Source organism: Alligator sinensis, unplaced genomic scaffold (genome assembly GCF_000455745.1).
Source record: "Alligator sinensis unplaced genomic scaffold, ASM45574v1 scaffold288_1, whole genome shotgun sequence".
NCBI classification, from domain to species: domain Eukaryota; kingdom Metazoa; phylum Chordata; order Crocodylia; family Alligatoridae; genus Alligator; species Alligator sinensis.
The window spans coordinates 1,115,470-1,140,513 of NW_005841876.1; the positions used below are offsets into that span (position 1 = coordinate 1,115,470).

Here is a 25,044-nt window from a genome sequence, read left to right on the forward strand (position 1 = left end):
TGCATCCAATTCTGGGCTTCCCAATTTAAAAAGGATATGGAGAAGCTTGAGAGAGTCCAGAGGAGAGCCACACGCATGATCAGAGGGCAGAAATGATGAGAGGCTAAGAGCCATAGGACTCTTCAGCGTGGAAAAGCACAGGCTCAGGAGGACCTGGTGGCTGCCTATAAGTATATAAGGGATGTACATCAGGATCTGGGGGAACGCCTGTTCATCAGAGTGCCCCAAGGGACAACAAGTTCATATGGTCACAAATTCCTCCAAGACCATTTCAGGCTGGACATAAGGAAGAACTTCTTTACTGTCCGAACGCCTGAGGCCTGGAACAGACTGCCTCCAGAGGTGGTGCAAGCACCTACTCTGGATTCTTTTAAGAGACATTTGGACGTTTATTTTGCTGAGATTCTTTGATTCCAGCTGACTTCCTGCCCCTGGGGCAGGGGGCTGGCCTCGATGATCTTCCAAGGTCCCTTCCAGCCCTAATGTCTATGAAATCTATGTACTGTGATGGCAGAACATCAGAACACTGCTATTAGTATGCATCTGATTTAAAGATTCATTTAAAAATCAATGCTAATCTTTCTTTTTTCTTATGTTATCTAATTAAGAATCTAAACTCCTTGGGCCATGGGGCTTTACTTTGATACTTTTCTGTACAGTAAGTGGAAATATAACACCTGACACAAGATTGACACAAATGTAAATAACAAAGAGAAAGCAAAACCTACTGCAATCTGAGAAAAGGTGTCATGATAGTACGTCCTTGTGAGTTTTCAAGGTACACATATCATAAATCACAGCTCAATTTCTTTTCCAGGATGCTAGGTAGAGGGAGAGCAGACACATATAGCAACATCTGAATGCTGAGATTTTTTCATTTTTTGGATTCTGTGAAATGCCACTTTTTTCAAGTTTGTCTAGGTCCCTATGACTATGTGTTTTATAGACACTAACAACCTGTACGTTAATTCTGGATTTAGCAGAATCCGTAAAATATAAAAGTTAATAAAGAAGTTTTTTCAGAAAATCACACAACTGGTAAGATGCTTATTTTAAAAGAGAAAACCCATGTTCAGCCAATCATTTTTCAGGCAGCCTACAAAATAAATATTGGCTCTCCAGGACTGTTTGGTATGAAAATACATTTATCATTTTACCAAATGATAAACTGCATAATTTGAAGCTGAACTCTCACAAATGATTAAAAAAAATACATAGACTAAAATATTCTTGGTAAAACCATTGAGATTTAGATCAAAATCAATTTTGGAATATTTTAATTGCATTGAATTTTTGCACAGTAGTATAAGAACCTAAACTTGTGACCTGTTTATGTGGAAAAGCATTTCATTTGCTATTTGAAAAAGGAAAATATCTAGTGATTAGGAAATGTCAGAATTAAGACAGAGGCTTGGGAATACGAATAGATAACTGCAACCCTGTTTAACATTTTAGTGGATTAGAGTCTAGGGCAAGAAAAGAGCATTTGTTAGCTCAAAATGTAAGCACTAGTCTTCTTACTGTATCACATACAGTAAGCAAGTGTGCCATCTGCAGTTTCAAAAATATATTTATTGAGAGCATGGAGGTTGTTCTTCAAGTACTGCCTACTCTGAATGCCAGGTGAACAAAACAAGCCACATTTTTATTAAGAAAACAATATCCTGCAATTCAGATTCAGGGAAGACAACTATATTTGAACATTTTTTCTGCTGATGCTTCCCTGTTCACAAAGTCAATAGGGTTGTAGCAATAATGGTGAACATGAGTGCTTGAATATGTGGCTACTACATATCATATTTTTCTGATGTGTTACTGAAAAGACAGCACTTTTTGCCTTGTCTTAGCATATATGCAGCTGCTCATCTTCAGACAGGGTATCAAAATATAGAGTTCCAGACCTCTTACCCACTATGCCTGGCTTGCAGCCACTAACTCCTATACCTATTGGCCTTGGTACAAACAGCATTTGGGGCAAAACCAAGGGCTGGAGTGTTTTACCAGATGTGAATGACTGAATAAATAATAATGCGTAGAAATATAAAATATGGAACTGTAATTTAATCATTTTCCTAAAACTTTAATTTAAAAGGACCTTCCTTTCAAATTGCTCTCCATAGGCAAAAAGGGATATGTTTACTCATGTAAAAGATTTTACCACATAAACAGTTAAAAATATCCAGGTGTATGCTTGTTTAGAACAACCAAAGCCAAGCAAAATTAATTCTTAGATAAGCTACTAAGTATAATTTAAAAGCCTGACCAACCAGCCTCTATACCCAGACTCTGAAAAAGAAATCTGAACTTCTGCTTTGTTTTCCTTACAGACAGGTACTACAAGGAATAAATAAATGGACAATTTGTCCACTTAGTCCATCACCTTACTGCCTTCTCTCATTTTATTCAGACAGTACATAATATAGCACTTCGGGAAAACATAGATCAGGTTAATAATATACATACTCTCTGCAGCATACCATATTTACTTGCCACATGCACCTTTCCCCCTAAAATCAAACCGCCGAATTCAGAGATTCATAGATGCTAGGGTCAGAAGGGACCTCAACAGATCATCGAGTCCGACCTCCTGCCTGGGCAGGAAAGGGTGCTGGGCTCAGATGACCCCAGCCAGAAGCCGGGGGTATACGGAGTGTATGTCTTAAAGTGAAGAACCTGTTTGTTTTTTTCACTGGATCAGAAGCTGGGAGGCATAGAGGAATTTTCAGGCTAAAATGCCTGAAAAATTAACTACCATTTTCCCTTGAGGCAGCAAGCTGGAGCAGTGTTAACCCTTTCACAACTGCTGGTAACACAGTTACAATGAGCTGGCTCAGAGCACGTGAGCTGCCTCGTGCAGCCTGTAGGAGGGTTATCATATTTCCATTTAATAAAAGAGGGCACCTATTGGGGGCGGGTATATGATTGCGGCAGAGGGCAGTGATATGCCCATGCCTTGCCCCTGCCCCTCACTCCCAACCTGCAACCCCCCTGTCCCTGCTGATACCTTTCACTCCAGACCCACAGCTCCCTGGCCCTGCCTGTGTCCTGTGCTCCCAACCACAGCCCCCTGCCCCCATTGGTGCCTGTCACTCCCAAGCCACAGCCCCCACCCTGCCCTGCCAGTGCCCCTTTGCCCACACAGATCCCTGCTGCCCCGAAGAACCCCCTGACCCTCTTCCCCCACCTCCCCACCTTGCAGCAGCTCCAGTGCCAGTAGGCACCCACCCCCCTTGCATGCTGATACACTCACTCACTCACTCACTCATGTGCAGCTGTCAGGGCACGTACAGAGGCACGTGATGCCTTGGCCTCCAATTGCCTTCCCCTGCTCTCCCCAGCCAACCACAAGCAGCTTCTTGCTGGGGTAAACTGGGAATTGCTGGGAAAGCAGAGGCAAAACAAAATCCCGGACATTTGCAGATATTTTAAGAAACTGCCCGGATGGAGATGAGAAGAGCCAAAAAGAGGACATGCCTGGGAAAACCTGGATGTATGGTAACCCTAATTCCTATTACTTTGCAAGGGGCTGGGACTTAGCCTTGTTGCTTTCCTACCACAGCACAAAGCTCCTGCTGGCTCACCCACAGTGTCTCCTGTGATGCCATACTTTCTGGACACTATGTTTCCAGGACTTCACTGGACTCTGGAAAAAAAAAATTCTTTTTCTACATTCTGCCTCCAAAAACAAAGCGAGTTTCCTATTTGGTCTCCAAGGGGGTCTCCAAGAAAATACAGTGGTGTGAGAACTGTGTGTGCTGTTTGGTGGTATTTATAAGGGAAATGAGAGTCTGGCAAAACTTCCATTGCTCCTGAAGCAAGCGGGCAGTTTCCATTCAGATTCACCAGATATTACTTTCTATAATCACTCTTTGTAAGAGTGGGACAAAAATATAAACCTGAAATTTTAAATCAAGATCTATTTTTGCCTACTTAAAATAAGATGACAATCCCTTGAAAAGTTAACAGTTGACATGGCCAATGCTGCATCTGTAGTTCCTCATATCAAGATACTGCCGACACCTGCATGAGATGCAAAACAAAAATGATCTGGGATTGTATCAAGCTCATGCATTTATTAGTGACTGAGAAAGAAATAATGCTTTCGTTGCTGGATAAGCACTAGTAACAAATAGGTAAAACTTTTTTTTACACAAATAGTTTTATTACAAACTTGAATTCTTACGAAATACACATTAAAGAAATTACATAAAAGGCCTTGGCATTTTGGTATCTGCATGATCATGTTCTATAAAAAATCTTAGACACAGATGTGCTGAAACCTCCCTATATTTTCATAGAAATTCAATAGACCTATTTCTTAGACCACTTTGAATAGGATTTTTTAAACAATATTAACAAAAGTAAGGCCTTTTAAAATTTCCAAGATCAAGTCATTCAGTGTGATTAGCGTTTAAAACCCTGAATATTTGAAATACCGAATAAACATTGTAAGCTTAAAGCATGGCTTACTAAAATAAACACAAATAGCTATTAACCTGTGTTCATTCTCTGCAATTTACAGACTTCGGTACTGCAAAGAGCTATGTGACAAAGATATTTCACTTTAGATATGTTGACATTTAACACTGACACTAAAAAAGAGGAAAACTTACGTAAGCTTCTTTTTCAAATTATAACAAACAAAGCTTGATTTGCCTAATTGTTGACATCTATATAAATTACTAATATATATATATTTATATTTTTTTCTGACCCACTATTGGACCATTCTTTATTCCACAGGAGTTTGTTCTACTTACTGCCACATGAAGAAACTGCATAGTACCAAACATAGCAGAAACACTTAATTGCCCATTTACAGACTCAGTTTGGCAAATCATTCCTTTTACCTGTAGCCCCACTTAACACAGCAGGACAAAGGTAGGGGTAGGAAATACAAACAGAAAAATGGCACCCTTTGTTTTGAAAACATGGATACTTGCTGCTTACCCATAGCCTGTAATCCCAAAACTCTTCTTTACATCAGTATTACTTTGTACAGGAACAATACATACATGCCCAAGAATCTGAAATTTTGGGACAGTTAGACATTGGTAACAAGAAGTGTATCTGGGGAAGAAAAACTGAGCTATATAATACAAGAATTAGAAAGGGAGTCAAACAGTATAAAACTGAACTGCATACCTCCTAGCACCTTTGTGTTTTTCTGGATGAACTCTGGCATTTTATACTATCAGTGCACAACATTTATATAAAAAATTTATTTGATCAAAAGTGCCATTTGGCATGTCAACATTTGAAGCTTATCTTTCTTGTCTCTTTTCTTCTTCAGCGAGTACAGGGCCAGTAAAGCAGTGTGTGTTAGTTATGCAAGTTCCTAAAAGGCACTTTACTGTTTTCATATGGGACAACAATGAGGTACATATGATACATGTCTAGGCTTCATTGCTGTTAAACAAATAGCACCATGTTGTGTGAAATTAATTGAAATTCTAGTCATTATGTTTTCCTCATACAGACTTGACATCGGCTAATGTTTGAGAGTAGGTCCCCCGCTTTCAGAGTTGAAGGAGCAGGTTTCCTAGTGAAAAAAGAAAAGAACTCTCAGTGATGGGTAGTACCAAAACACCACTTTGCAGGCTTATTGTGAAGGAGGCAATATCGCAAGATGGTGGCTAAGTTTGTATCAAGAAACCAGCAGCTGAGTTAAATACTCTTATTTCTATCCCCTCAACACCTTCACTTTCAAGTGGCTGGCTCACTTCAGACATCTGACCACTTCCGCTGGAAAATCAGTTATAATAATTGGTGATTTCCAACTGGTTCAGAGTTGTCTAATGAGTTTTTTTCTTAAACTGGGAAATACTACTTATTTAATCTGTAGTCTTAGAAATATATAAACTGTTGGCAGGATATTTTTTTTTCTTCTTAGTTTTTGATTGCTTGGCTTTTTTTTTTGTCTTTTTTTAATATTACAAGTAATTTAAGGTAACAGACTTCCCACGGGTCCCCCTATTAACATTTCTGGTTCTACAAGAAACACTTTATTATTTTTAAGATGCTTCTCCCTTCACTGGTCCTGTGTGAAACACTCACTTAAATGACAATGCAACAAGTGAAGTCAGATAAATGATATTTTGGGATCCAGGGTTTTTTGGTCTCTATAGTAAGCTTAGCTGCAAGGAGGTACTCATAAAAAACAGAGGTAAAATATTTTGAAACAGATGTGCATTTTTTTCAAATCAGTTACATCCTTTTAGTTTAGTAATGCCTGGAGGTGAGTCAGAGTCGTAGGGCTGGTCCCTTAGTCAGTGCTGTACTGATTTAGTAGAAGGAGAAACCAACCATAAACCAGGCATATGAATGAAGCTCTGTGTGAGACACCATGGATACAAGCGCGACTGCTGGCTTTTCTATATTTTCTTCTGAATAGGCTTAGTCTTTATTAAGGATCAATTTTTACCCTAGCATGGAATATTAGTTTTGTCTGCTCTTCAAATCTAAGGAGTTGCTTAAAGAAAACTTGGGGACATATATTTATTCTGTATACTTGAATTATTAAGGTCTGTGTGGGTCAAACCGTGAATTGTGCTGAGATATTTATTCATACATGATGGAGGAAGGGTTGCACAAGGCTTGTGCTCCTCACCCCATTTGGAACCTAAATGGCACTGACATTGTGAACAGGCTCCTTTGCAAAAGGGTGAATTTTCACTCAGGGCTTGGACAGATGACCCATTTACACTAGCGTACTCAGCATAATACCTGTATGAAAAAGTAGCAGACAGATGACAGAAATCCCTAAACTGAGAAAGCTTTAACCAACCTGGTAGAAAATTACCCTTTAAAGCAGGGGCGGGCAATTATTTTGGGCAGAAGGCCGCTTACTGAGTTTTGGCAAGCCATCGAGGACCGCATGACAGGCAGCCCAGGGCAGATGAATATTAATTTTCTAAATTTTTTACGGGCCCTGCGGGCTGGATAGAACGGCCTGGCCAGCCCCTAGGCCATATTTTGCCCACCCCTGCTTTAAAGAATCAAAGGTAAAATACTAATAATACAAGTTACATCTGCCTCTGGAGTTGCTGTTTGCTATTGACAAACAGGTTATGAATTCTTAACTACCTAGCAGTGAGGCACCATAATAGCTGCCTACTGTGGGAACTACTGACAGCAGCATTTCTGTTTATTCCTGATCCAGGTTTATCCCCAACTACATAGTCAATCCAGTAAAAGGTATCATCCTAAGAAACCCTACCCTCTCTCAATTACTGGAGCATTATACAGCAAGAGACTTCCTCCAGCGAAGTCATTCTTTGCACGGGTGGACAGTAAATAATTGTTCAAGCTCTTAAAGTTCCCTGTCTTTAAACAAAATTTAATATTTGTTCTAATTTGTAGTTGTTCTAATATGTGCTAATATCTGCCCTAACTTAAGTGATAATATATACCAATGAGGTGTGCTCTAAGTTAATTTTAATCAGGACATCAATCTATGCCAACAATGACTGAGGTCACACAAGTGAAAGTCAGGTGGAGTGGAAACAGGAACACTCTTAGATATTTCTGAAAGAAATACTGCAAGCATTACATGCTGTAGATACTGCAAAATATACTATTCCCCCTCAAAGATATTTTGTGATATCATTGTTATAAAAATGATAACTGAATACATCCAGATGGACTTCAGCCAATAATTGGACTATTATTATTAAACTATAGGACAATGATTCTCCACCATGGTGCCATGGCACACTGGGGCACCTTGAGATTCTTTCAAGGGTGCTGTGGGGTGCCACACAATATTAGCACCGTTAGGTGTGCAAACAAGATAAACCTGGAGATTTCAAATAGGAACAGTAGTGTTAAAAACATTTCTGGACTGCTGTGGCCTCTCTCAGTTCTTTTCAGCAGAAGAATTGCTCTATTATATTTCTAGTCAAGAAACAAACAAAAGCAAAGAGCTGGCATTTTCTGAGGGGGCACTTGAGTCTAAGAAGGTTGAGAACCACTGCTCTAGAACACTGCTCTTATTATTCTGAAACTAATCTCAGATTGTTGCTCTTACAAATGTGCACCGAACCACAAATATTGATTTTTTTAAAGGAAAAATCAGCCATAACTTACCTGAACATCTCGTTTCTCTCTATAGTGGCAAGCCAGAAGCTGTAAGCATTTGCGTAGTAGTTACAAGTTCCCCGACCATGGCATTCTATAAAAGGAGCACTGCGGAACTCCTCTAAACAAGAACCTGGAGACGCCAGAGCCTGCCCAGAGCCCTCGGCACCAGCGCTGGTATGCTGAGGAAATGCAAAAAATGCAACTAGATTAGAAATAGTTAATTCTTTAATTATAGTAGTGTATTTCCTTCCATCTTTTCTGTGAAGTGGGAGAGAATGTCCTGCTTTCTTTTTTCCTGCTCTGAAAAAATATTTCACCGATGTGGGGAGAAGGGATTCTAGGAAGGTTGGGAGGAATCTATGAATGGGATAACAAGGGCAGGGTATCTTGGGCCTTGGAAGGAGCATGAAGTTGAAGGCAATCAGGGAAAGTGCAGTAAGCTAGGGTCCACAGAGATGTCCATAAGAAAGGGAGCATGTCAGTCAAAAGTGTCATTGCAACCAGTGCTGGCCTAGTTTGACGCTAGCTAGTAGGGGTGTGCAAAACGGGCCGTATTTGATTGGATTTGGAGGGCTCCGATTTGATTCACAGAGATTAAAGGGTCTCCTGATTCAATTCGGATTTGGAGATTCAGCCACTGAGTACGGCCGAATCGAATCAGGGACCAAAGCTTTGCACAGCTCTACTAGCTAACTAAGGTACTGGTAACTAGTACCAGTGCTAGGCTGGGCTGAGCAGTACAGCACGCAGCATAGCCTAGCTTCCTCAGTTTTTACTCAAGCTCCCAGGTGACCTTTCCAGCTCTCAGTGAGCTCCATGACTACTACCAGTATCTGAGCTAGCTAGATTGAAGCTAGCTCAAGTATGCCAGACTGAGCTGCAATCAAACCCAATACAGTATTTGGTGCCATAGAACAACAGAGATTGGACCCAAGGTTAAAATTATATTTTAAAACAGGTCCTTTCATAAAGAAAGGAGGAATAGTCCAAGCATTAGGTTTATATTGCTCTAGGAAAGTGCTACAGCCTGGATACAGTGAAGTAATTGTAAGGCATGTAGTCACCATGTTCATTTGGTCCTTTGTATCTGTACTAAACCTATGAATGATGTAAGAATGGTAAGTTTCATGAGGCAAACTACTTGGCAAGGAATTACAGCAAGAATTATTACTAAATTATTCTAACATAGCAACTAAGTAATAAACATCCTTTTAAAGTCACCAGAAAAAGCACAGACCTATTCCACCGCCTCATTTCTCTGAAGTGGCCTGGATAGCCATATCTTTACAAATGCAATAAATCTATCAAACAACCCAGGTTATATCACAGTACACTTACCATTACAAAGGAGTAACCAATCCAAAGTGAACTCCAGCCTTCAGGGCATAATGGTATTTGAACTGTTTGACTGTGAACCGCTATTACCATGGCAGGAGCCTCGCATACAGAGCATCTATGAAGAATGGGACATAAAGAAACTCTATGTACTTTGATAGTAACTCTTTGTGTCTCCTTTCAAGAATTATTGCAACAAGAAATTTAGTATCACAATATGTCAAATAACAGAACCAAAGCAGACTATTTCAACAGGAATACCAGCAATCCAGTCATTTTTCCCCTATTAATTAGGGACAGTTGAATACCCAAGTTTCATTATTTTTACTGTCTTCACCCAAAAAGTATAAACTGATTATTTACGTAAGTTTAAGTATCCCATTTTTCTCTATAATTATATTTTTCAAAGGCAGCATTTGTACTATATTGTTGTTTCACCCAGGCGGTGAAATGATCAAACACGAAAGTCCTCAAGCAATCATGACAAGAAAGTCTGTTTAAGACAGGACCAAATAACAGTGACACATTGACCTGATGCAACTTCTAAAGAGTATACCAGCACTCTTGCAGGAACTAAAACTTATTTTGGAAACCAATCAAAGATATAAAGAGAATCTTTTGTATGCATTCCCTGCACAAGTGCCTTTTGTTTAAGTCTGTGGTCCTTATCTCTGAGTAAACGACAGCTAGCCAACCAACTAGAGCACTGGACTTGAAATACAAACCTTCAGAGATATTTGCAAACAATTATCCTTTTAAGTCTGGTAAGAATATTGTATTTCTTAACTACTGGGACATAAAGTAAACAAAAAGTCTAGTCATTCTTTGGGGGCCGGTTGTCTCTGTCTCTCTCTTTTTCTTAAAGTGCCAAAAAGGTAATAATAAATGGCAGTTGTGATTGCAATTACAATTCAGTGGGTCGATATATTTGGCATTGGATTAGGACAACCAGTTCCTTGCTTGTACAATCCTAAAATAGCTCCTTGTATTAAGCACTGACCTCTTGGTTCAAGGCAACTAAAAAAGTGAGTAACTAGATTTTATCATCAGACTGGTAAAGTGGGTGAGTGCAACAAGGATTAAGTTAGATTCTGATAAATCCACAAAAGCAAAGATATTCAGGGTGAATGTCTTCTGTCTCACATGGATATGTATGCTGCCTTCAACTCAAGCACAAAGGCTGTATGGTTATTTTAAGAAACGGCAAGGTAGTTATGGACTTTTATTTTAGGAAACACCACAAAGGAAGAGAAGTAGGGGGAGAAACAGAAAAATGTAAAAGTTGTCTCTGTATTACTTCAAAAGATTTCTGATGCATCAGTGAAGGACCTCAGAACAAAAAAGTCCCTTGAATCTAGATGGGCAAGTGACACTTCTACATCTTTTCAATTTCTGGATACAGGATATTGGTGTTTTAACAGTCTTAAAAAAAAGAAACTGAAAGAACACAAAGCCTTCTGCTTTGAAATTACACTCAGCATGTGCAGACATAAAAGAGCACATTAGAATCATCTCATCCTGTGCTATTCCTACTTTGATCCTTTAGTATCCAGGGTCCAGTGATGCTATGCAACAACACTGCATAGCATCTAAGGAAGGTGCTCCATACGCAGAAGGCAGTGGATAATTTAAAGCAAATATTCAATACTGGCTTTTAAGGTCAAGATTTCTAAAGTTAGCCAGGGTGATTTTGGGTGCCTGACTGACAACATTTTAAGTGGCTTAGCCTTCAGAAGACAGGCATTCAGGCCTTTCTGAAAAATCATGCTGCTTTAAAGCATCTCCGAAACACAAGCAGCCAGAATCATGATATATGTTTGAAAATATTGGGTGCACCTACATTTTGATGCTCACTAAAATAGGCACCAAAAATAGAATTAAATAAAGAACTAGTACATATAAGCAGGGTCCAGCTATACAGCTTGTCTGGGGAAGTTATACTGTCACATACATTTAAAAGAACTGGCCCATAGTTTGTTAGCATTTTACGAGAGAGAGAAATTAAGTATAGAAGGAACAGAGGAAATGATTAAAAAATGTAGGGCCAAATCCTCTGATGGTGTTAACCTATGTCAATTATTTTCAATGGCATGATATCTATTTTTGACAGCTGATAGTCTATCTCTACAAGAAGTAGATGATTAGTATATATACTGCAACTGGGTACCTCTGCAATATAGTGTGCTTTACAGCAGACAACAATGGTTATATTGAAGCATCAAAGCAATATTCAAAGTACTGAACAAAGTGTGGAAGCACATGGCTTGACAAATAAAGCTGACATGGAACAATTCAAACAGGAAAACATACTGAACCTTGAAAAGCTATCTGGTTGATGAAAACACAGGAATAACTTGTAAAATAAATTTTGAATACAATTCAAATTCTGTTTATTGTTTAATTCACTTTTATGCAGAATTTTTAACATATTAAATAAAATTTCTATTTCAGTTTGTATCAAAATAATATTTTCTGGTTTGGATTTGCCCTACTGTTTTTAGAAGAAAACAAGCGAGCAAGCATTTGCATTTTCATCCAATTCCAGCAAAAAGGGAAAAAAAATCCATTTAAATATTTCTATATAAAAAAATTAGAAAATTCTGAGTAAGGATTTTCTGAATAAGGATTTTTCCTGACATTTCTTTTATAGTTCTTTAAAACCATTTTCTATTAATATATATTTTGAAGAAAATTTTTTCAGTCACTGCATTTTTAATAGGTCTTCAGCAATTTCAATAGAAGCAGTACTTACCGACTGATGAATGGCTTGATATTGTCACCTGTGATAGGAGCCATACTCATTGGCATGGGTTCAGGAGTAGACAGCCAGTAGGAATAGTCATTCCTTGATGCAAAGTTGCATACATTGTTGATGTTGCAAAATAAGAAAGGCATTGTGCTAAATTTACGAAGACAGCTTCCTGCTGTGCCTGAAGGTACAAATAAATGATTCATGTGTTAACTTCTTTCTATTAAAAAGTGGCATCTGGCTTATTTCAATTAATGAACTGTGGTCACATTCTGTAATATTTAAGGCGTTAAATTGCACCCTTAATTCTGAAACTCGTTACATGACTTAATTAAATTCCCTGACTCAAAGTAAAATCCCACTAGGTTCTAGATCATGACCTAAGGGGCAGCATAGGATCATAATAATATGATCCTTTTCATAGGGAAATAGGTCTGGAAAGGATTACGTGTTTGTCTAATCCACTTTTGAAAAATTTCAGGGATGATGATTCCGCAACTTCTTTACGTTGCCTGTTCCAATGCCTGACTACCTTCATGGTCATAAATTTCTTCTTAATATCCAGCCTAAATTCCCCCAGCTGCAGCTTGAGACTAGGCTATCTCCATCTTCTCTATCATTCTTTAGGTATTTGAAGAGTGTTATCAAATCCCTCCCTCCCTCCCATTAGTCTTCTCTTCTCTGGGCCCTAGTTCTTTCAGTCTTTTCTCACAAGTCATGCTTTCTGGGATTCTATTCCTTTTTATCACTGTTGGACTCTTTCCAATCTCTCCACACCTTTCTTGAAGTGATGGGCCCAAAACTGGACACAATATTCTAGGTAAGGACTCACCAGTGCTGAATAGAGCAGCAGAATCACTTCCCTTCATTTGCAGTTGATGCTCCTGTTAATACAACCCAGTATGCTTTTGGCTTCTACCTGTTTCCCACCAAAGTCAATTGGAATTCTATGTATGTATCTGAGCTCTCAAATGTCATAATTTTGATGATAACATGCCTCAGAAACATCAGGGCAAAGCAAGGAAAAGGCCATTCTTACATTTCTGAGGCTTCCTAATAAAAAAATTCAGTGTTTCCTCTGTGTATTAATATACATTTGTATAATACTGCACAAGTATAAAGCGCTAAGAGTGCTAAATGCAATGGTGTCATTTATCCTGTCCCTGAAATACAAGTGTATTAATAGGAGCTGCATTTGTTTAGTTTGCAGTGGAATAAAACTGTACAGCACAGTCATTGGCAATGTATGCAAACATCTGAAATGATTCATTCTGTGTTCTCTTACCCAAATCCTGACCATGTGCCCTTTCATTGCCTTGTACATAAAGCAAGGAGTAACCATAGTACATGAGTTTAGTTCCAAATGGACATGCTGGTTCTTCAGTGGTTTGACTGTGTCTAGTAACAAGGAAACCATGAGCAACAGATGCTGCACCTGGTAAACCCATTGCCCCAGGTAAACCATCAGGGCCTGGTGGGCCTGGGTATCCTCTTGGGCCTGCAACAGAGAAATTCACATTTTACCACATTTTTTTGTCTCTAAAAATGTTAACTAGTCCCTGAGTCAATTTCATATCCGTGATCAAATTATGTAGCTACTATATTGATACTGCACTCTGCTGTGCAGACTATGCAGACACTCAATGATAAATTTTAAACCTATCAGGAAACCAAGCTTGGCAAAATGTTTGGCATTTCATCTTAAAATAGAATGAAGTGTGGGAGGGGAGGCGGGGAGAGAAGGGAGCTAGGTGGACTTTGTTCAGTACTGTTTGTTCCCTAACTCCTTACACTCTCACATATACAGTAAAATAATTCAAACAGTGAAAGTGAAAACAAAGTACTCTGCTTATTAAATGTTTTGCAGAATGTCTACAGAAAAAAGTTCCAACTTCAGATGAGGCTGAAATTAATGGCAGCCAGAGAACTTCTGTCTGCCTGTTAATCATTATTAAGGAACTGAATTATTTGCAGCAAATTGCAATACATATTAAATGAAAAAAAATGGTTTAATACAGTATTAGAGCTATGAAAATGAAGAGTTTCAAAAAGGAAATGTGTTTCCTGCAATGATAATGTGGACACATTGTGCCTCCTTTGTATTTTTCAACATGCAAAATAATACATGGAAGTTTCAAATTTGTGTGTACAGTATCACTTAAAATGATGCAGGGAGGGCCAAGGAGGAGAGTTTCTGGCTCATCTCTATTAGGGCTGCGCAAAACACCATCATTTCATTTTGATGTCCATTTCACCATTTCAAAGAGGCAGTGTTTCATTTCATTTTGTTTCAAAGCGCTGTCCTGTTTCGTTTTGTTGAAACAGTTTCTCTGATTCGACATGTTTCGACACTTTGTCCATAAGCTAAAATTGGGAATGATGAAAATACCTAAAACTTTGTTATTTCTTGCCTGATGTGCATGAAAATTGCAGGGATGATAGCCCCTTCTGAGGGCATGATGCCTGCCAAGCTTCAAGGAGATAGGTATACAGGTTTCTCAGAACCTGCACCTAAAACTTTAAAAAGCAAAACTCATGACACTTGCTGGCAGCGGCAGCCTCCTGTCATCTGGCATGCAGATCCAGGGGGTGCGGGCCCCTGGATCTGCACTAGATGACAGGAAGCTGCCGCTGTCACCTGGGACCAGAGCTGGGCACAGCCCACGCCCAGTACCTGGGAAGACTGATGCTGCTGCTGGCCCCAGGCAACAGCGGCAACCGCCTGTCATCTGGCCTGGTGGCAGAAGGCAGGGCAGAGCCAGGGCTGCGCTCTGCCTCCCGCCACTTGGCTGAGCTCCATGGGACTGTGGAGCCACTCGGAGCACAGCCCGGCGGTGGGAGGTGGGCAAAGCCAGGGCTGCTCTGCGCCTCCCGCTGCCAGGCTGAGTTCCATGGCTCTGCGGAGCCGCTCAGAGCGCAGCCCTGGCTCACCCCTGCCTCCCACCACTGGGCTGCTTTGAAACATTTCAGGTGCCCTCATTTCCTTTCAAACCTGTTTCAAAGCTTTTTGTTTCCTTTCAATTTCACAGTTTCAAGCTCGAAATGCATCAAAACAGCTTCGAAACAAAATGCTCGTCAAAATTTCACACAATCTTAATCTCTATCCCACCGACAACATAGGTTGGATGCACTGGAAAAAGAGGTCATGCTGTCCCGAAGGATCTTCCCTTAAGAATGCAAGTTCTTCAGGCTGTCTCAATGGTCCTTGCAGGATCCTTGTCACAGGGACACCCACACCCAGATATGTCCTCTATTGTTCTACAGAAACTCTGGCCCATAAAGCCCTTATGGTTTAGAGGAACAAAGTTATTTTGGACTCATTTCTTATGGAGTTACAGAAATTTTAATCTAGAAGCTGTAACTTTTTGTTGGGATCAGTTGGCCATTGAGGAAAAATAAACCAATGTAAACCAGCAGGCTTTTTCAAGCCCTTTGTCCAAAGCAAGTTTTGTTTCTAATAAAACACAAACATGATTTTTTTCCTCACCGAGTGATGTTTTATATAAAAGAAACACACTGTAGGTGTTAGTTAGTAAGTGTTCTATATCTGTCTCACCCTTTGTAATGTTCTGATTCTCATTTGTCATATTTTCCCCTTCAAATACTTACCTAACTCTTCCTCCAGACCAAATTAACCTGTTCCTGTCATTACAGAAAATTCCACATGTGGTCTACCACCTGCTAATCTCTAATGAAATTCTGCATAGACTCCTTTGAGTCTAGACCTTCCTTAATATCAGTCCCTATCCCTCATTTCTTAAAGTGAGTCTCTATTTTTTCCATTTTTCATAACCATGAAGTTTCTTCCTTTCCAAAAATGCAAACTTAATGTCTTTGTCTTTTTTTATAGCCAATTCAACAAAAAACTGAATCACTCTGCTTAGCCTCTGTAGTACCCTTTCCATCTCTAATATTATTGTTACAAGAAATCCATCACTAGGGACAGTATTCCAAATTGTGACTTCATTCATAACCTTCCTGTGTGGTGATGTAACAATTTCCCCTTTTATTCAAAAACTCTATTTATTTGTTTGCTGCTAACAATTTATGAGGGTTTAGGATTCTTTCCAATGTAACTATGCATTTCTATAACAGAAAAATGCTCACTTAGGTTTTAGGTTTTCCAGGAAATATTGATAGAAGCACTGAAATCTCAAAAGTAGCAGATTATCTTGTCTTCTGTTAAATCCTGGTGGAAATCTTTACCAGTCAGTCCTTTACAAGGAGATTAGCAAACACCACAATGTTTTCTCTAATGTCCTTTCTGGTCAGCAAGTTGCCCCAAAATTCTCATGGAGGCTTCAGCCATTTCTTCAATAATCTCATGTTTTTAAATGCTCTGAATGTTTTTTTTTATTGTCTCCGCTTCTTGTACAATCTTTATCTATATCGTTGATCTAAGCGTGTGAACAAGCATTCAAATCACCCAATTCAGGGTGAGTCAGGTTCTGCTACAAGCAGGTGTTTGTCTGGACAGTCGGAGGTAAGTCAGGGGGAGGGAATAATAGGATTCAGGGGCTGGTGGATCCAGGGAGAGGTGCGAGCGTGTCTGGGAGGAGGAGGGCTGGTGGGTCTGCAAGAGGTGAAAAAAGTACACCCCTGGGGCTGGGGTGACTGGCTTGGCTTTCCCAACCCCAGAGCTGTGCTGTGAAGATGTACAGGTGTGTGTTAGGCTAGGTTAACACCTAGATTGGTTTAACCCAGGGCAGTCTAAAGTTAGCTCCTGAGGTTTCATAGTTTCATAGTTGGTAGGGTTGGAAGGGGCCTGAGCAGATCATCAAGTCCGCCCCCCCGCCATAGCATGAAAGAGTACTGGGGTCAAACGACCCCGGCAAGGTGTTCATCCAGCCTCCTCTTAAAGACCCCCAGGATAGGAGCCAGCATCACTTCTCTTGGAAGCTGGTTCCAGATCCTAGCCACCCTGACAGTGAAGTAGTGCCTCCTGATATCTAGCCTGAATCTATCCTCTGCCAGCTTGTGACCGTTATTTCTTTTCGCTCCTGGTAGTGCTCGGGGGAACAGGGACTCTCCCAGTGCCTGCTGATCCCCCCTGACTAGTTTGTAAATGGCCACTAGATCCCCCCTCGGCCTTCTCTTGTGGAGGAGGAACAGGTTCAGGTCCCTTAGCCTCTCCTCGTAGGGCCTGCCCTGCTGCCCCCTGATCATGCAAGTGTCCCTCCTCTGGACCCTCTCAATGCTGTCCACATCCCTCCTGAAGTGCGGCGCCCAGAACTGGACACAGTACTCCAACTGCGGCCTGACCAGTGCCTCATAGAGGGGGAGGATCACCTCCTTGGACCTGCTCGAGATGCATCTGTGGATGCAGGACAAGGTACGGTTGGCCTTCCTGACCGCTCCCCAACACTGTTGGCCCATGTTCATTTTGACATCAATAATGATTCCAAGATCCTTTTCTGCCTCTGCACTGACGAGAAGGGAGTTCCCCAGCCTGTAGGTATGCTGCTGGTTCTTCCTCTCCAGGTGCAGTACCTTGCACTTGTCAGTGTTAAAACCCATCCTGTTCTCATCCGCCCACCCCTGTAACCTGTCCAGGTCCAATTGCAGCCTATTCCTCCCTTCTAGCATGCCCACTTCTCCCCACATCTTAGTGTCATCAGCCAATTTGAACAGGGTGCTTTTTACACCCCTGTCCAAGTCGCTGATGAAGATGTTGAATAGTGCGGGCCCGAGGACCGAGCCCTGGGGGACCCCACTGCCCACATCCCTCCAGGTCGAATAAGACCCATCCACCACCACTCTCTGGGTGTGGCCCTCCAGCCAGTTAGCGACCCATTTGACTGTGTAGGTGTCAACACCATAGTCTCCTAGTTTTTTAATGAGAATGGGGTGAGAGACAGTGTCAAAGGCCTTCCTAAAGTCCAGAAAGACTACGTCCACTGCTACCCCTGTGTCTAAGGATTTTGTGACCTGGTCATAGAAGGCCACTAGGTTGGTCTGACAGGACCTGCCTCTAATGAACCTGTGCCCCTAAGCATAACCTCCCCTGCTGGCCCCTTGCAGACATGTGCCAGGATAACTGTCTCAAAAAGCTTACCCAGGACCAAGGCAAAACTGACTGGCCTATTGTTTCCTGGGTCCTCCTTCCTCCTTTTGAAAATGGGCCCTTTTCCAGTCCTCTGGCACCATGCCAGAGCACCATGAGTGCTCGTAAAACCGTACCAGGGGTCCCGCAATGACCTCTGCTAATTCCCTCAGCACCCTGGGGTGGAGATCCTCAGGACCTGTTGATTTAAATACATCCAGTCCCTCCAGAAGATCCCTGACTAGATCCTCAATGTCCCTAGGCCTGGGTGCACCTCCCCTAGGGTCTATGGGGGTCCCGGGGGGGGGGGGGAGGTGACCTGGTCGCTGCTCAGAAAAATTGAGGCAAAGAAATTGTTAAATAGGTTAGTTTTGCTGTCTGGTGTGATGACCAGATTTCCTAGCGTGTCCTGCAGAGGCCTCAGAGGTGAGTTAATTAGAGCATGTGCACCATCTTTATGTGAATTTAAGCCCTGTGAGAGCCTGCATGACTGAGCACTTAGACTGACCTAACCTTGGTTAGATTGATTTATATGTAACACTATCATATACCCTAAAAGTTCTTATTGCCTCCTTCATTTTTCTGCAAACCTTCTCAACACTTTTTCCAACTAGTTTTATAGCAGGAAAAGAATACATGCACCTACCTGGAGGACCAAAAGGACCAGTTTCCCCTTTCTGACCAGGGTTGCCATCAAACCCTGGGACACCAGGTGATCCAGGTATACCTGCAGATCCTGTGACTCCTATTAGATAAGAAATATTTAACCTCAACACAGAAGCATATTTCTTCTTCCTTTTTGCATTAAGGGACAATGCTATCCCATTTAGATACAATGGACATATCCAGACCAGACAGACTGATTGCCTGAGGCGGAGTGGTGATAAAGAACACATAAAGTGAAGGTGCATATCATCTGTATAGACAGTGAGGAGAAAAGACAAGCCTCTTTTCCTTTCTTCTTAATCTACATTTGGAGGAGTTCATGACTGAATGAGTGTAGGTAAAAGGCCATAACAAGAGATAAATGGGTAAGCAGTAGTGGGAAATTCACAACCCTACTGGGCTTCTCCCAAATTAATTTTCATTCTACACATTATGTCATTTTTCTTTTTTCTGTGTTTCTGTGTATAATTTGGGGGCACAATAGCAGAGCAGCTAAGGTGTCTCACCATCACTCTTGACTGCAAGTTAGAGTTTTGCTTTGGAATTGTACCTCAAACTTCACCCAGCTGACTCAGCTGTAAAAGGGTGCCTGGTCCTTCAAGCTGGAAAGTCAGCAGCAGTTGGATGTGATGCCAGCCACATCATTTCCTTGTGTGCTGCAAGCTGTGGAAACTGGAGTGTCTTTTTTAGTTGAGCTCTATAGACTCAGAAGAACTTTTTGACCGCATGTGTATTTTACTCTTATTTAAATACTGTACCACTTCATTGCAAATAAATTTAGTCATACCTGCACCAAACTGTCATTGCTGGCAATGAGAATTTTTCCAGAATGCTCAGTCATTTACACGTGTACTTCCCTAACCTCCATCTAGTAACCAAAATGCTACAGACTTTCCCCTTCTTCTGCCAACCCTTCACTTACCTGACCCCCTTGACTGTCCTGCCCCTTTGTTCTCCTAATAACAAAGAATGTTTAAGCCTCCCAAGTCTTTTTTTAAGTCAATTTAATTTTGCCAAGTTATACCCAATGGTTGTGCTAAAAAAATGCAGCTTGAGACATGCAAAATAGTCACCAATCTCACTATCATCTACTGCAAGGGTGAAATGTATTCCTTGGAGTTTAAGTTCTCTTCATATAAATATATTGAAACATGTATACAATACACACCCTTCAGGACTGGCTGGAGAAACATTTGGAGAATTTTAAGCTACATAATAGTTTTCTAATGCCCATGTTGTGTTATATTCTCACATTATTCAAAGTATATCAGGAACTAACATTTCTTCTCACCTTGCTGTCCTTTTGGACCCTGAGGGCCAGGGAATCCTTTAGGACCAACAGGTCCCATAGGGCCAGGTGTGCCTTGATCCCCTTTAATCAACTGAAAAAGACCTGGAGGACCAGGTGGACCTTGTAAACCTGCCAACATTAGTAAAGTAAATGAAAAAGCAAGTGTTAACTATTATGCAACATAAATGCTAATTACCAATTTTAGTCCATTAGCACTATAAGATGGGACCTTATTGTATGAAGATCTGTAAAAACAGAGAGAGGTTTTTTAAGAGCTCTATGATGTATTTCATCTCTGATCTAAGAATCTTAAATTTAATGATAGTTCATCTTCTATAATCTGAACATTCAATATTCCCATTCTATTAATTTGCTGTTGTACGCTACAATTTTTACATCCTACGAAATAGGGAAAGTGATATAAGATCATAAATAACTATTCTAAAAATAACAAAACCAGAAAAAATGTAAGGCTTTCATACCTTTTGATCCAGGGAGACCCTGGTCACCATGTTCTCCTTTGAGACCTGGGAAGCCAGGAGATCCTTTTGCACCTGGAGACAAAGAAAAACTTTACATGAACATTTAAGCAATTGTTTCTTATTTTACACCTGTGTGTCTTAAACAGTCAACAAATGGTATACCCTGAGTTCAGTTAGGCATATTAATAACTTTATCCATATGAGTAGTTCCACTGATTTCAGGATTTCCGAGGAGCAGGGTGCATGAGGTGACTCCATAACATAGCAATCAGTTGCCAGATAAAAGATGACTGAAGGCACTCCCTTGAGATTTCTAAATTCAGATAAATTTAAAATTTGTGTTGACAGCTTACTTTCTCACACTTAATACTTAAGTACACCTAAAGATGATGATGCATGCAAGCCTGCAAGTAGCGTTAAATAAAGTATCTGATTTCCAACATCTCAAAGAAAATTCAAACTATGCTTGGAATATCTAGACCCTGACTTTCTAAAGAAAATATGAATTGTACAAACTTCAAAGGCAGAAAAGGGAAAAAAATCTTGAGAAACTGATGCTCTTTTTGTTGTATGCTTCCTGAAGTAGCTCTGAATTTAAGGTTACAGAATCCATGGAATAACAGATTAACTTTCTTTAACAAAGGAAAAAAAGGCCTATAAAAATGTGGGACTGGAATGGACCTCCCAATTCCCTAAGCTGACAGGGCAGCATTTATCCATGTCCCTAAAAAAATCATCCACCCTAAACTCTCTCACATACTACAGTCATAAAAGCACATTAAAAAATAAACAAACCCCTCTACAGTGGGCCACTGGTCAGAAGGAGGGGAAACAAGGCCACTGCTAATGTCCTAACACTGCAAAGGCAGAGATATTGCTAGGTTAATATACGTTTAGGTGACCCTACGAAGGCAGCTCCTGCTGCTACGCGCATACCAGGAGGGCACAGGGGGGCCTGCCCTCCAGATCTGCACGTGGGGTAGGACAAGCTGCCGCTGCGGGCTAGGGCCAGGGTCTGCACTGGGCTCTTCCCAGCAGGGGGTTGGGCTGGGCTGCACTCAGGGCATGTGGCAGAAGTGCTGGGAGCAGGGTCTATGGTGAATTTTGGGGTAGCTGCAGCCCCCCACCCCCCCTCCCAGCACCACCACTGCCCGCTCTGAGCACAGTCGGGCCCAGCCCCCTGCCAGGAAGAGCCAGCGCCATCCCAGCCCCAGCCCATAGCAGCAGCCTTCCCTCCCCCATGCACAGATCCCCCCCGTGCCCTCCCAGGCTGCACATAGCAGTGGGAGCTGCCCCCCTGCATAAATCGTGGCTCTGTCCTGTGCTCTGCCCTGCCCCACCCTAGATGGGCAGCACCTGCCCACCCCAGCCCCACTCCTACTCCCTCCATCCCTCACTGCGGGGGCCTCAATCTACCCCTCCATGCCCCTTCCCTCCCTCCACCCCTTCCCCCACAACAGACTTACCAGCCCTACCCAGCTGTGCTCCAAACTGCTGGGCTGCGCTCCTGGCCAGCTGCGTGCAAGCACGCAGCATTTATCAGCCACATCAGACAAAAAAAGCCAATTGTCAATTTTCCTCATTTTGGTGCTGATCCAATATGGGATTGACGTATTGGTGCACCTCTAATTCCTTCCATGAAGTTGTCAAGCTCCACCTTGAAATGATTAAGTTATTTTGCTCCTAATACTTTGTTCGGAAGACTCTTCCAGAACTTCACTCATCTAATCATTGGAAACCTCCTTCTAATTTGCAGTCTCAATTTGTTCACAAGAATTTTTTAGCCATTTGACCTAGTGCCAGTATCATTCTTTAAATAGCTCTTCTCCCTCCCTGATAATAACTCTGCAAATGTATCTATAAAAAGTAATCATATCTCCCTCTCAACCTTCATTTTGCTAAATTAAACAAGCCAAACTTTTTAAGTCTCATCTCATAAAATAGCTTGACCTTCGTCTAATTTGCAAAAAGTTAGAAAACAAGAATTTTGTAATAATAGATGAATTATACATTTTCTCCTCACCTGGAAATCCTGGAACACCTTGAGGTCCCATATCACCCTTTTGACCAAGAATGCCTGGTAAACCAGGACTACCCTGTTGGAAAGAAACCATATGTGAATTATGTAGTACTAGATATGCTGTGACATGTCTCTCAAATAATCATTGTTTGGGAATGGTGTAAAATACTCAAGCAGGCAATTATGCAAATCTCATGAACCATTCCCTCCCAAGATAGTTCTTCTCTGTTACATTTTTCAGATGAAAAGTGTCCACTGCATCCTTCTTTTTATGTAGGCTATGCTATATTTTACCCTACAAATATACTAGGTTAGAATATGGTAGTTCAATGTGAGTGTAGCTAATAAAATGGTCTTGTGCAAGGCTTGGCAAACTTTTAGAGCATCAGGCTGGGCACTTGCAACCCAGCTGCCACTATGGGCTGGCAATACCCCACCCCCACCAATACTCTGCTCCCTGCTGCTTTGATCCCCTCCCTGCTCTGTGCTCTCCTCTGATTACTGGGTGCTGCCAAAAGCCATATTGAAATGGCAAATTCAGTGGCAAAGACAGGAAGCTTTAAGTAACCATTTTAACACAGTCCCTTTAAATAGCAGCTTGAATGCAGCTCCTTTAAATTGGGAACGTCCCCCCTCAACACTGAATTAGACCTGTGCGGGTCATATCCAACCATTGATCATCATAGACCACTGATCCCTGGTCTTGAACCTGGGAAAAGATACTATAAAAAAATACCACTTGGGGTGCAAATATTTCTGAATAGGACACTAGGGGCCTACTAGGGGCCAGACTCAGGTTGCTGGCCCCTAGTAATGTCCATGTAGATAAAAAGGGAACCCTGAGATTGTAAAGAGATATAGGCCTCTGCACCAACAGGTTGAAAGTAATCAAAGGTGCTCAGTGTCCTCAAGTTCACTTGAAGAGAACTTGGACTTTCCCACAGCAGTGAACTGAAATTAATGTAAAGCATAATTTTCCTGTCCTATACACTGTTGGAAATCAACTACTGAAATCAATTAAACAACCTTCACAGTGATCTATTATCAGTGGTGCCCAGAGGGCAAGATGAGCGGTCCCTGGTCCATCCATTGGCCTCTGGATCCCATCCATGAGCCCCATTGGCCACATGAAAAGAGCCTGCCCAGGGCCAGATCTCACATGGTTGGATCAGGTCTCAGGCAGTGCCCCACAGCGGCATAAGGCCCTGGCTGAGCCATTTCCATCTAGCTGGACTGGGCCTTGGCTTAGTGGTTGAAACCCTCTGTGTGGGATTGGCCTGGGTGGGGCTGATCCAGTTCCATGCAGTTTGGAGATTTGGTGGTGGGGAAGTGGTAGCAGTGTTCATTGGCACTATTCCAGTACTGCCAAATTTCTGGACCTTTGGGGAGACCTGTGTGTCAGATTACATTGCTCCATCAGCTAGATCTGGCCTACAGGCCAGGGGTTGAGCGCCCTTAATATACATTAAGGCCCAGAAACTCAGGCCCAGGAAATGTAAAGTATAATAAACACTCCTTAGTCAAAGTTACTGCTAGCATACTTCACTACAAGATAGTTCTTGTCTCCATTTCTAGCTGATCTGGAGCAAGTATCTAAAGATACCTTAGAGATTCTTCCTACAAGAAGCTGTCAACCTATGTCTTAAACACCACAACAGTCATGACCCATTTTAATTACATAACATTTGCATATATTCTGAAAGAAGACAGTTTCTGCTCCTAAGAACTTTCCAAAGAGATAAGACACAGTAAGGTGGGAAAAGGATATCAGGAAGGGTATGGGATATATTTCCAAGGTAAAATGATCTGTTTGCTTGTAGTCACACAGCATATTATATGCATGATCTATTTTTTAAACAGGAGTGTTCTCTGCATATTCTAAATGCTACCGTATGATATTACCTGGCTAATACAAAGGCCTCAATAGCGTCAAAAAGAAGGCCAGGACTGACTTGAGAATACAACTGTTGGACAAAAAGTCTCAGTTCACCTTTTGAAGCAAACCAGGTGTCTTATAAAATTTGAAGTCCAAGTGATTTATTATCAGAGGGGATGGAAATTTTCCATCAGAATAGCTTTTTAATAGAAAATATATTTTTTATTATCTGCTTCCATTTGATAAACCTGAATGGATGATTTAGTTTGTAGTCTGTTTATTTCATAGTTTCATAGATGTTAGGGGCTGGGAGGGAAGTTTGGAATGGAAATACTTCAGTTTATTCCATTGAACAATTTTGTTTCATCTTGATTAAGTTTAACCAGAGCTGCTTAACTCCTGGGACTTATATTTCAGCTGCCCGATGCTCACATTTCTCTTGTGAGCCAGGTTACCTGTCTCAACAACTTCCATGATGCACCAGTCACTCTGTAATCGAA

The 25,044-nt window shown here is 41.3% G+C and overlaps 1 protein-coding gene across 2 annotated transcripts in view; it reads right to left on the reverse strand.

Moving 5' to 3' along the window:
* Positions 1-4,140: 4,140 nt before the first annotated feature.
* Positions 4,141-25,044, reverse strand: part of COL4A1 (collagen type IV alpha 1 chain) — a 118,517-nt gene continuing 97,613 nt past the window's right edge. For both annotated transcript variants that reach the window (XM_014527883.1, XM_025196078.1), the window contains exons 43-51: positions 22,672-22,744; positions 20,649-20,720; positions 20,167-20,295; positions 18,856-18,954; positions 13,452-13,664; positions 12,170-12,347; positions 9,421-9,535; positions 8,089-8,261; positions 4,141-5,542 (exon numbers count right to left, since the gene is read on the reverse strand). In XM_014527883.1, the coding sequence (XP_014383369.1) occupies positions 5,461-5,542; positions 8,089-8,261; positions 9,421-9,535; positions 12,170-12,347; positions 13,452-13,664; positions 18,856-18,954; positions 20,167-20,295; positions 20,649-20,720; positions 22,672-22,744 (1,134 nt within the window). In that variant the 3' untranslated portion in view covers positions 4,141-5,460. The remainder of the gene's footprint in view (positions 5,543-8,088; positions 8,262-9,420; positions 9,536-12,169; positions 12,348-13,451; positions 13,665-18,855; positions 18,955-20,166; positions 20,296-20,648; positions 20,721-22,671; positions 22,745-25,044) is intronic.